This window comes from Centroberyx gerrardi, chromosome 7 (assembly GCF_048128805.1).
Source record: "Centroberyx gerrardi isolate f3 chromosome 7, fCenGer3.hap1.cur.20231027, whole genome shotgun sequence".
Taxonomy (NCBI): domain Eukaryota; kingdom Metazoa; phylum Chordata; class Actinopteri; order Beryciformes; family Berycidae; genus Centroberyx; species Centroberyx gerrardi.
The window spans coordinates 24184336-24196809 of NC_136003.1; the positions used below are offsets into that span (position 1 = coordinate 24184336).

The following is a 12474-nucleotide window of genomic DNA, read 5'->3' on the forward strand; positions in this document are numbered from 1 at the left end:
ACCTCTCTGCTTTCCTTGATGCAGCCAGACACCACGCACAACACCATGACAAATTCCAGACAAGGTTTTTAAAGATTATTTTGGGGGCATTTTTGCCTTTATTGGACAGATCAAAGTAGAGAAAGACGGGGAGAGAGATGGGGATGACATGTAATAAATGTTCTGGGTAGTAATAAACTTTCTGGGTCAGACTCGAACGTAAAGTGATGTCGAAAGTGATGTTCAAACCCACTCGAACATCACTTTCACACGTTATGCACCTTAGACCACTGAGCCACCAGGACGCCCTAGACAAGGATTTTAGATTTGTTTGTCTATAGGGACTTCGGGTTAGACTGGTTCCAGACTCCTGAATCGCGTCCCGCCCACTTTTCAGATTTTGTCGAACGATTCAGAGAGTCTGTTGCTCTAGTCAACGGCTTGTTCTCACTCGGAGAAACTAAGTTTGATCTGTTCATGCAACAGTTTTTCATTGCTGTTTTGTCAGAATAGATTTGTTGAAATCACCCCCTTAACCAACATATTGTCTATGCAAAGACAATATTTTTGTCAAAATCAACTGACATTCTTGGTGAAGTTGGTAAATACGCTGGCTAACCCGCTAACTGGCTGCACAGCATCAGTGTCGGCTGAAGTAAGGTCAGAGCGTCAGTCGGCCATTTCGGCTGGTACCGAAATGGCCGTTCAGTCTGAAAATCAGGCTAACTTTGGGCTAAAAGGGGCTTGAGAACTTTGCAGGTAATGAGAGAGTTAAATAATTCAAACAAATCGGGCGACAGAGAAATTAAGGAGAGAGCCAGGAGAGAGAGAGATCCAGACGGTGAAATAAAGATACTCACATATTTGTCTGGAGGCTGCTGCCAGCATGTGGGCTCCTGATGTTCTGCCTCGACTGGGTCCAGCCAGGAATCGAAGCTGTCTCAAATCAATCATGGGCAGCCCGACCTCTCAAAGCCTCCTCAGTCCTCTCTGGCTCCGTGTGCTTCAAGATGATAGCCATGACTTTCTGGCAAGCTGTAGTTCAAAGCCCATAGCGGCGGCCATGACCCTCCTCAACACTCCCAATGCTTTCTCTCCCCTGAAAAGGAGCGTGCATGTGCAACAGGGGAGTTAGCGTAGCAAATGGAATATTTGTTCTTGAATATAAGGTGGATGTGTACACGGCTGCACACTGCTGCACCCTCTGCGTTACTATGTCATGGAGGTTAGGGTTTAGAAAAATATTAGAAAGGAGAAAGAAAATCAAATCAGAGAGTTTTGAATCTGCCATTCCTGTGATTCCATAGATGGGTCAATCAATATTTTATACTCTGAATGCCCTTTTTGAAAGTTAGAAAGAAAGGAGTCTGTTTGGAGAATGTCTGCTGAGGCGTGTGCATTCAGAAGAGCTTCATTTCTGCTCATATCTCCCCAACAGTTCCCTGGGTGCTGTCATTCGCCCACTCACTTCTTTCACATCGGAGCAGCTTCAGGATTTGTCTCTTGATGGCAGAACCTTGTCTGTCTTGCACTCTGCCTTGGTGTTAGTTAACCTCCAAAAGGCCACTGGATCACTATTGTAACCACTGGCCCAGTGATATATTAGCTAAACATGACTAGACAAACACAAATTCATTCGAAGGAATGTTTGTGAAGTGTCATCACATAGTAACGACCATAGCAACGAACCAATTTGGAGATAGTGAGATCCAGCGCTGGTTTCAGTGGCATCCATGCGAGCCTAAGCTAATAAAGACGATAAACTGCCTCAACATGTGGCTCAAGTTAATGCTTTCACATTCTATGGTAGCAAGAGTTTGATATTTTGAAACATAAATGTTTGTATCAGTAATTAAATCTTGCAATAACCGTCAATGGTGTTGGCAGTCTAATTTAACCGAATGTCACCAAATGCACGGTCTGTTTTTGAGAATGATGTCATCACTTTCATAGTGTATTACAAGAAATGTCGCACTTGGTCGACCACAGTAGCCAGGCGAATTCACAGAATATTTATCGTCAACGCACCATTATATCACTGCAAGAAAATTCTGTGAGATTTTGTGTTTTGTCCGTTTAGGACTTTAAAAGGCTGATCGACTGGCCCAGAGGTCAGTGGCAAATGTTGAGCTCTGTTATCCAAGACCGCTGGAATAACATGAGAATTCTGCTGCAGGCCGGACTTTCCCTTTTTGCCGTCAACGTCTCAGCAGCATCATAGTTTTTGTCAATGCTCTGGTCCCTGTGAAAAAAGACGGCTTCCTCAGAAGCACCCAAGGTTGACTCACTTCCTCCTTTTGCTCTCTCTTTCTCTCTCTCTCTCTCTCTCTCTCTCTCTCTCTCTCTCTCTGTCTCAGGTTTGTGGTGCTCCTCTTTAGAGTTTCCTGCTGTTACATGGTAACTCAGAGCTGAAGACGAGAGGTAAGGTGGATTTTTTTTTTTATCTGCAGTGGGGGTGGGAGTGGTAGTGGGTTGGGAGATACTCGATAGTGTTGAGAGTGTGTTGTCAAGGGAGGAAAGTGACAGAGAAGGAGACCTAGCAGTTACCTCGGTGTATGTGCGTTTCGTGCCATGGCATTTGGATGTTATTGTAAGCCGGGGCGAGACATCCCCAGGGAAGCATCTCATTCTCCTGTTGGAGGTGAGAATGGAGGCGCTAATGGTGGGCAAGAGGCGCCTGGAGCCACAACACGGCCTTTAAAGAGACAGGCAGAGGAGCAGACACCGGCCGGCCCCGCTGTCTTTTGACAGGCACAACAAACACCGTCTTCAGCTTCAGCTCCCGGCATGCTCAGTGTACCTGTGTGTGTGTGTGTGTGTATGTGTGTATGTGTGTGTGTGTGTGTGTGTGTGTGTGTGTGGTGCAGGGTGGTACAGACAGGCAGTCCTGTACCCACAATGGGGCGTTACAGGAAGACATTGGTAGGAAAGGCTTCTTGCTTTTCCTGTTCGGGTCCTCCTCCAATCAGCTGATGCTGATGTTTGCTACTGATGTCCTCACAGAAAAAGACTTGAACTCAGCCGTTTGAAAAGCCCGACACTGTCTTTTGACAGATGCTGATATTATCTCTAGATTCATTTCGACTCACTGTCAGGTATGAGCCCTGCTTAGATACTTCACAAAATATGACAATAAAATATGAGCAGTTTACTATGATGCACACATGATCATTTTAGAGCTATGGAGCCGTGCACTTATTATGCAAACTTTAAAAAAAGAATAATTACAAAATAATTACATTATTGTATATGTGATATGGTTTTACCTGGCTAACTCACATCATTTGGCAAGGCCATTGATCCTGCTGCTATTTGTTTGCGTTTTTGCTTGTCATCAGTCCAGACACAGTCTCTTATTGCGTGACAATTACAACTCCCTTGAAAGTAACTGTCAAGGGTGGAGTGTGCCATTTCAGCACAGTGCACACTAAAGCCATCTGTCTGATTTCTGGATCAGAGCTTTTTCACTGTTCCATATTTCATAGAGATGCGAGCCGCTCAAACAACTACTCACTAACAACTAACTCCTGCAGCAGCATGGCCGTGGCTGCCTTATGTGTGAAGTCTTCGGCGGATAAGAGAAAGACGGAAGGTCAAAGGTTGAAGTTCAGGACACATTCAGAGCGATACGAGTGTGGGAGCATTAGCATATGCCAAGTGTCACCAGGAGTGGACTTATCCCTCTGAGCTCACCGCACCTGGACACACGTGCACACATACGTGAACATGCATACATAAACACACACACACACACACACACACACACACACACACACATACGTTCCTGGTGATCGGGTGGGAAGAAATGTTTGTGATGCTGGGGTTTTGAATTGTCGCCCTCCCGTATGTTCAGATGCATGGATTAGCACGTCTTTATCCCTCCATGGCTCACACACACTGTGGATAAAGTTGTTAGTGCTTGTGGCGGCGTGGTTTAGATGGTGATAGATCACATAGAGGATGGTATTGGACTCACTCAATACACACTATAAGATCTTTGAGGCGTTTTTGAGTCTTTCATTCATCTCAATCTTTATCCTGCTTCCTCAGACCTACTTCGATTGTGGCTCATTGCGTAGGTTGAGTCCTCAGATGTGTGACTGAGGGTCATTGCTGCTGGCCGTGGGATCCCATTCAGTTTCAAACTCCATCAAATAAACTCTTCATTGTCAATTGAGCTGTTCCTTTTTCTGCAGGGAAACGGCTTCCTGTTTTTCATATAATACCCATGACAAGGAGCATTTCAATCTATGCGCACAGCAGTTCAGTTGAAAATGACTGACAAATATATACGTATATCTATATCTCAGCTGATACTGCTTAGCAAACCATGTACTCACTCATGTTTTTATGACCCCATGATCTAAACAGGAAATAATGGTTCAAAATATGCAAAATAAAGGAGACTTGAATGGGAAATGGCCTGTGGATATTGTAAACTAGAGGTGTGATTAAGGAAATGAGCTAGAGACAGAGTGACAGACACCCAGGATGAGATAAACTTTCCTTTCACTTTTACGTGTGTGTTAAAAAAGCAGTGTGCAGGATATCTATATTCTGTGTGTGTCCATTCGTTGCATAGCTCCACACACAACTGTACATGCATACAGTACAAGGACGCACACACATATAAAGCACAACCATGTAAGCCACAAACAAGCATCTACACGCATGCACACGCAAACACACAAGCACACACACACACACACACACACAACACCGCAAACTTCCCTCACACACTCATATCAGTCTTTTACTGACAGTGACTGTGCCACTTTTGAGAAGGGTGAGTGGGTGTATTGACTGGAAACAAGTAGCAGTGACCCGACACAGGGTCATGTCAAACCAAGGCACAGTGTCACTCAACGTGGAGCTGTTGGCTCAACACAGAAGCCTGTTTGGGCCCTCAGCGTGTTCAGCACAGACAAACTGTTTTCTTACACACACACGACCAGCTCGACCACTGTGGCTTGGGGCTGCCGCAGCGCAGAGAAACCAGAAACATCTGCCTTTGTTTGGTTTCGTAAAACCTACATTCTCTGTCTGCGAGTTGGTATTTACGGGAGTTGGGTTCAGTTCACTTTTGAAATGAATCAATTCACAAAGTGGAGATCTTTTACTCTAAAATGAAATTGAAAGTGAAGGCTTCAGCGTTATGCGAATTGCAGTTTTTGTATTTACATTATACGCACAATATACTTAACCGACCACAACCCCGGCATTTTCCATTCTTCAAGTTTGAATGATCTCTTTCTCTTTTCCTCTCTCTCTCTCTCTCATGCTCTGGCTTTTGCTGTGTCTCTCCTAAATGTCCCATGTCCAACTTCCCTTTCTCTCTCATCCCCCCTTAACCGTTCTAATCACCTCTCTCTCCGTAACACCAGGGTGTTGAAGATGGCAGTGTGGATCCAGGCCCAGCAGCTGCAGGGAGATGCTCTGCACCAGATGCAGTCTCTCTACGGCCAGCACTTCCCCATCGAGGTGCGACATTATCTGTCCCAGTGGATAGAGGGCCAGCTCTGGTGAGTTGCACCGCAGCGCTAGTACAATGAGTGTGTGTGTGTGTGTGTGTGTGTGTATGTGTTCACGTGTGCATTTTATGCGTACATGCATGCCTACACATATTTCTGTGCTTGTATGTTTGTCCATGAAAGCTTATCTGGGCAACTCGTCCCTGTAGGCTCTTTTGTTTGTTTTTTCAGTACCTTATAGCTAATCATGTGGTGCTGGTGTGTGTGTGTGTGTGTGTGTGTGGGTGTGTGTGTGTTGTCAGGGATGCCATAGACCTGGAGAACCCGCAGGAGGAGTTCAAGGCCAAGCGTCTGCTGGACAGTCTGATCCAGGAGCTGCAGAACAAGGCCGAGCACCAGGTGGGAGAAGACGGCTTCCTACTCAAAATCAAACTGGGACACTACGCCAGCCAGCTGAAGGTGAGACAGGCTGCAGTGTCTTGTGGGAAAATACCATGGCAACCATGAACATAGCACTGCATACCTAGGAATATACCATTCAAAAAAACAAACAAAACAACTGAATGGGTGCACTCAGAGTCTGAAATTAACTTTTTGGCTCATCTGCCAGGTAAGCTGGTAAGCTGAAAAAAATAGAATCAGGTACTGTGTGAAACATTCAGTAAAGCAGATTTAGTTTTAATTTAATACTTGCTCATTCACTTAAACAATGGAAACTTTTTGGTCTACTGTATGTCTTCTTATGTCTTCTTTTTTTTTTGTTTGGTGGCCTCACACCTGCTGTGTGTTTCAGTTAACCATCCAGGCAGCGGAGAAGCAGGAGGGAAAGCTGGCAGTACGCTACTGCTTGTGTAGTGCGGGTGAAACAGGCAGCCAATGAAGTGGAGCTATTTTTGTGCTTTGATTTGGTTGGCTGACAGTCAGAGAGTGTATGGTTGTCAGCTGGGACAAAATTTGAAAAAAACCAAAGACTGCATATAACCGAGGCATTCAGTTGTTGTTGTCCCAGGACCTTTAACTGATTTATCTGCCAAAGACAAATTCGCTTGGCGCTTGGTGGGTGTTATTTTCAGATCTTGGGCTCACTTGTCTCAGAAACAGTCCAGTCCAGGTTCAAATCAGGAGATGGTATATTGTCTTGCTTCTTCTCTTTACTATCCCTCTTTCACATCGATTACATTGAAAATACTGTAGTATGGAGCGCCTACTTTCCTTCTAAAGTAAAATGTAAGCACAGTGACAGAGTATTGAAGAGTCTTAGATCATTAGGCATTATCACAGAGTGACCGGAACCCGCTTATTCAGACTGTAGTCATGGTTTCAGCGAACCACAAAGACATTTAGACCATTTACAATGTGAGAAGATGATAAGCAATCGGTCGGAGGAGTGCAACTGTTCGGCTCAAACTTCTCCCAGGCTGCACTTCTCAGAAATAGCGCAATCTGAAAGTGTTTTAGAACAGGTTGTATCCAGCATTAGGAAAACAACCGGGGGACAGCCCAAGTGAGGGCCTTGGTATCCAGCCAACACTGCTATTTATGATCGAGCACACACACCCCTTCCCACTCCTCGTCTATTTGTCTTCTCCCCTCAGTGAAAACATGCAGCGCAACAGGGTGAAGGGGGACTGGCTGTGCATAATCAACAATATATGTGTGTGATATATGAAATGTGATATGTACTGTATTTGTGTGTGTGTGTGTGTGTGTGTGTGTGTGTGTGTGTGTGTGTGTGTGTGTGTGTGTGTGTGTATGTCAGGGTGTATGTGTGTCAGTGTTGGGCTTGTTACTCAAAAATGTTACTCAATTCAGAAGTAACATTACCTCTCACTCCCTGGGAGCGGGAATTAATGACATTACTTGTATTAGGGTTAGTTAGTTACTGTTAGTAAGTTACTTAGTTAGTTAAATTATTTATATTACGTTACATTATATTACTTCTTTGTTACACTTCCAGAACTGGAGAGTGCATCATCTCTTACCTTCAGAAATCAGGATGTCCAGTTCTCTTTTCATCTTTTTGCTCAATAAAAGTAGTAGGAATGTTTCCACGAGGAGAAAGTAAACTTAGCTTCTCATCTAAGCTAGTTTAATGTGTGTCAGTGTTAACCGACAGCGACTAATTATGAGGAAAACAAATCGGGGTACGGGGGGTGGGATGTGGTGTTTTTGGATAATTCAATTTCATTCTCGTACTTAGGACAGGTGATACCAAAAGTGGATGTTATCTGTTATCTACCTGGTAACTGTGATATTTCAACTGAAATTGAAATAGCAATACGTTACATTACTCCATAAGGAGTACTGTTACTGTAACGCGTTACCACTCAGCACTGGTGTGTGTGTGTGTGTGTGTGTACCATTGAGTCATGTCTTCATATGAAGTGCTCTGTGCTTCAGAGATGGCTCTCATTAGGCCTGTCTAATGGGTTTTAGCGTGTCCGCGGCGTGGGCTCCACAACTTAGCGGGCTGCCTTGATGCGGCTAAATTGGCCGGTCCTGTGTGCGCCGGCCGCTCCGCCAGTCAGCGGCTAACAGGCCTTAACACGGCACATGTGCTCCTTGTCTTTCAGAGCACGTATGACCGCTGTCCTCTGGAGCTGGTCCGATGCATCAAACACATCCTCTACACAGAGCAGAGGCTCGTCAGAGAGGCCACTAATGTGAGTAGGGTTCACACGCGTGCATACAAAGACATACACTCACACACATGCATGCACATATGCGCTCGTTTGTCTGAACACACTCAAGTGTGCGTGTGCAGACACACGTATCCAGTGTAAACACACACGGACAAACACCTGTGGCTTCACCATGCATTATTCATCTCACAGCCTGCACTTTTCCCGCAAACACATCAGAGTAGCTCAAACGCAAACAGAAGCTCAAAGATAATGGCGACTGACTCCGAGGTGTTTAACGCAACACAGTGTGATACTATGGAAATGGGTAACAATATGGGATGGCTATATTCCCCATTTATCCCCACCCAAGGTCTGTTATAGATTCCCATGCAAACATACACACGCATAGCTTCTGGTCATTCACCTAATTGTACACATATAACACTCATACTGTACCTACACACATCATGCTGTAAATGAAAACCTTTTGTGTTTCTTACCAGCGACTCTGCAGTAAGGGAGGAAGTCAAAAATGTCATGTTTTATAACAAGCAGTGAGTTATAAAACCATAAAGCTGGCGGTCCGTAAAACATCTGACTATCAATAACTCCTGGGTTGAATTGATTTCCAGTCCCGGCATGCTTTTTCTATTAGAGCAATGCGTATTTGGAGTGATTGAATTCCGCCCTGTTTATTCTGAGCCTTTCGTCTCCACAGTGCTCCCGTTCACAGCTCTAACTGACCGTGCAGTCTGCCTGCTTATGATAAGAAAGTGCGTTTCTTCCTCCTCTTTTCGCACGGCCAATGTTCCCATCAGGGTTATGGGCATTGGGGGGGTTTTACAGTCAAATAGCGCAAAATATCGCGGACGGAGGGAGGTCAGCGCGCCGTGTGGCCGAGGTCCAGCTTGGGTCCATGTCTCTGCTCCATCCTTTCACGGCTAGACATAAGGAATCTCAGCTCACCAGTGGTCAGCCACTTCCCGTAACCACGACCGTAAAGCATCCAATGACAGACGATATAGATGCCGTCCACCGTCCAATGGAAAACCCAACGTTAACAAACCCACCACTCCCTCCCATCTCTCTCTATCTCTCTTCATCACACTTTTTTAACTGATAGTCGAGCTCCCCGGTGGGCGGAATGATGGACAGCATGTCTCAGAAATACCAGCAGATCAACCAGGCTTTCGAGGAGCTTCGCCTGCTGACCCAGGACACTGAGAATGATCTGCGCAAGCTCCAGCACAACCAGGAGTACTTCATCATCCAGTACCAGGAGAGCCTCCGCATCCAGGGTGAGCTTATGTGAAGTTATTATCGCCGTGCTAAAGCAATGCCAGAAATACGGAGAAAACATTTTTAAGTATGGCTCCTCTGTCTAGACTGTGAGGAGACACTCATAAGTGGATGATGCACTTCTCTGTGGCTAATTGAAGAATGTGCGTTTGTAGTGGGTGGATGTGTGGAGCTGTTTGAAATCGAAGCAGGGTGCTGCTGGGCGAGATAATGGTTGGATAAAAGTTTTTTTTTTTTAATTGTATCCAAGTAGACAATCCAACATGATGGAGGGGTTTGAAATATCGACAAAAAGTGTCACATCTAATAAAAAGTCTATTTGGCTATCTGAGCTCCTGTACTAGATCATTGGTTCTCAACGTGAGGTCCGGGGGCCACCAGGGGTCTTTGAGGTAGTTCTAGGGAATCCTCAGCAAATTGATGAATTGCTAAACTTGACCATTATTTAATTTACAAGAAGTTAACCCAATTAGAGAATGTAGAAGAATGACTATTTTGGTCATAGTTTCACTGTTATCTCTCCTCCTACAATGCAGATAGTCATGGAATTCTGGACAAAATCATATCTAACAATAAAAATACTTTCAGATTTGGGTCCGAGAGACAAAATCTCGTCAAATGGGGGTCCGTAGCCCTAATGTGGACTAAATTAGGGGTCCTAGATATGAAAAAGGTTGAGAATCACTGTACTAGATCCTATAAGCCAGTGATGGAAAACAAGAATCCGAAGCTTCCACAACCCAGCAGCCTTCGCCTATATGTTTCCTCATTTAAAAAAAAAAAAATCTGGCTGTAAATGAGGCCTGCATAATGCTAGAGGTGGTGTTGCTGAGTTAATCATTATTCCACTGTGGGGATGATGTATGTGTGCAGGTTGGAGGGAGCATGTGCCTATGTATGTGTGTGTGCCTATGTGTGTGTGTGTGTGTGTGTGTGTGTGTGGTCTGTAGAGAGATAACAACAAGTGTGTCGGACTTAGATTTACTGACCTGCGCCACCGCCTCCTCTCTGTTTACCTCTTTCTCTCTTTTCCTCCCCTCTCTCTTCTAACTCATCCCTCCTCCCTCTACCCTACTTCCCTCCTCCCCCCTCCCCCCTCCCCCCTCCACCCCCCCTCCCCAGCCCAGCTGACCAGCCTGGCCACGCTGCCCCCTGCTGACCGACAGCTACGGGAGCCCGCCCTTCTCAGCAAGAGAGCCACTGTGGAGGCATGGCTGACCAGAGAGGCCAACACACTACAGAAATACAGACTGGTAGGGCATGAAAATGCACACACACAGACAAAACACAGACACGCACACGCTTTCGTACTGTACACACACATAATATGCTTTCCGTCAATGTGTGCGATTGTCCTCATGCAAGTGTGTGCTTGCAAGTCAACCGGTCCACCGGGGGAAAAGTCAAACAGCCACACACTGATTCTATCACTGAGGCTGTATATTTGTCCTGTGTGTGTCTGCGTGTGTGTGTGTGTGTGTGTGTGTGTGTGTGTGGTGTGTGTATCCAGGACCTGGCAGAGAAGCACCAGAAAACACTGCAGCTGTTGAGGAAGCAGCAGACCATCATTCTGGACGACGAGCTGATCCAGTGGAAGAGACGGCAACAGCTGGCGGGCAACGGGGGCCCGCCGGAGGGAGGGCTGGACATCCTGCAGTCCTGGTGAGAACTCTCCCACCTCCCACCAGGATCACAGCCGCTACACGCCCTCACAAGCCAGAGGTCACGGGTTTACACACTTGCAATTGGCTACCGGCGGGTTTATGTCCTAGGTTTACTGGGCCCTAATAAGAAAGAGACAGGCGGGAGAGTCCGACATGTCGGGTTTCTAAGCTGGCAAGGCTTTTGAACTCTTACTTTAAGGCTGGTTTTGTTCTATTTGGTTATTTTGGAACAAAAAGGCTCACCTGCCCTGTCAGGAGTGCTGTTTTTGAACTTTTTCTGAACTAAACCAAAGAAGTTAAACACCCTTTTAGTTAGTTTGGCTCACAATCAGAGTAGCTTTTCTCGTTGATATTAGCTCAGCTGAGGTAAAACTTATTGCAGGACACATTTCTGAAACACAATACCTCACACTATGTACCTAAGTGTCTTACTGCCTTTCTCTTTGTGTGTGTGTGTGTGTGTGTGTGTGTGTGTGTGTGTCAGGTGCGAGAAGCTGGCGGAGACGATCTGGCAGAACAGGCAGCAGATTCGGAGGGCAGAGCACCTCAGACAGCAGCTGCCCATCCCCGGCCCCATCGAGGAGCTGCTCAACGAACTCAACAGCACCATCACAGAGATCATCTCAGCGCTGGTCACCAGGTGTGTGCAATGTGTTACGTGCATGTTACATATACGTTGCACACGTAGATGTAACGTGTTGTTTGCCGTGCCCTGCGCTCCGTGTGGGCCCTTATGCAAGCAGTCTGTCCCACTTACACAACAGTGGCTGCTGGTGAGAGATGCCATCTATTATCTAAATTACATTATTCAGGCACTGGGCTAATCCTCCTACTGACTCATTGAGCATCACATGGGTAAAGTTATATGATTGTATATGAGTGTGTGTGTGTGTATGTGTGTGTGTGTGTGTGTGTGTGTGTGTGCATGTGCTCAGCCCCATGCAGAAAACATAGTGGGCACGTACTGGGCTGATGGCCCAGCTTGACTCCTCTTTCTCCACTTGATCTCCCATTTAACGGAGCTTTATTTATCAGCCTCCCCCCTCAAACCCCAGCAGTACAGAGAGAAAGATGGACAGAGGAGGAGAGAGGGGGACATGATGTGGTTACAGAGGACCAGGTTCAAAGGAAGGAGGAGATAAGAGAAACAAACAGAGTTTCAGGACCGAATGTAAAGAGAGAAGTAGATGCCCAGAGGCAAAGGACGGATGTTGAGAGCACTTAGAGAGATCTGGCGACAAAGAGCATGAAGTATGCAGGAGATTAAAGGAGAGAGAGAAGGCTCACGCAATTAGTTTCCAGTACAGTATGTTGTGTGGCCCTGAAGAGACATCTGCCAGGGTCTTTTAGTCCTCCAGCATCTCTGAACAGGAAGTAATCTGAAGTTTTCCCAGTGCCCCCTCCCAGTCTCCCAGAGGCGCGTCCCTGCAGGGACCC

At 46.0% G+C, this 12474-nt stretch overlaps 2 protein-coding genes across 3 annotated transcripts in view; one reads left to right on the forward strand and one right to left on the reverse strand.

Annotated features, from left to right (window-relative positions):
* Positions 1-12474, reverse strand: part of nkiras2 (NFKB inhibitor interacting Ras-like 2) — a 415504-nt gene that overhangs the window by 108149 nt on the left and 294881 nt on the right. The window lies entirely within an intron of this gene.
* Positions 1-12474, forward strand: part of stat5a (signal transducer and activator of transcription 5a) — a 58770-nt gene that overhangs the window by 35473 nt on the left and 10823 nt on the right. Inside the window, exons 2-9 of one of the 2 annotated variants that reach the window (XM_078284421.1) lie at positions 2337-2400; positions 5364-5501; positions 5753-5909; positions 8024-8113; positions 9198-9372; positions 10496-10626; positions 10884-11035; positions 11522-11677. In XM_078284421.1, the coding sequence (XP_078140547.1) occupies positions 5374-5501; positions 5753-5909; positions 8024-8113; positions 9198-9372; positions 10496-10626; positions 10884-11035; positions 11522-11677 (989 nt within the window). In that variant the 5' untranslated portion in view covers positions 2337-2400; positions 5364-5373. The remainder of the gene's footprint in view (positions 1-2336; positions 2401-5363; positions 5502-5752; positions 5910-8023; positions 8114-9197; positions 9373-10495; positions 10627-10883; positions 11036-11521; positions 11678-12474) is intronic. The other variant, XM_071916998.2, reaches the window with a different exon arrangement.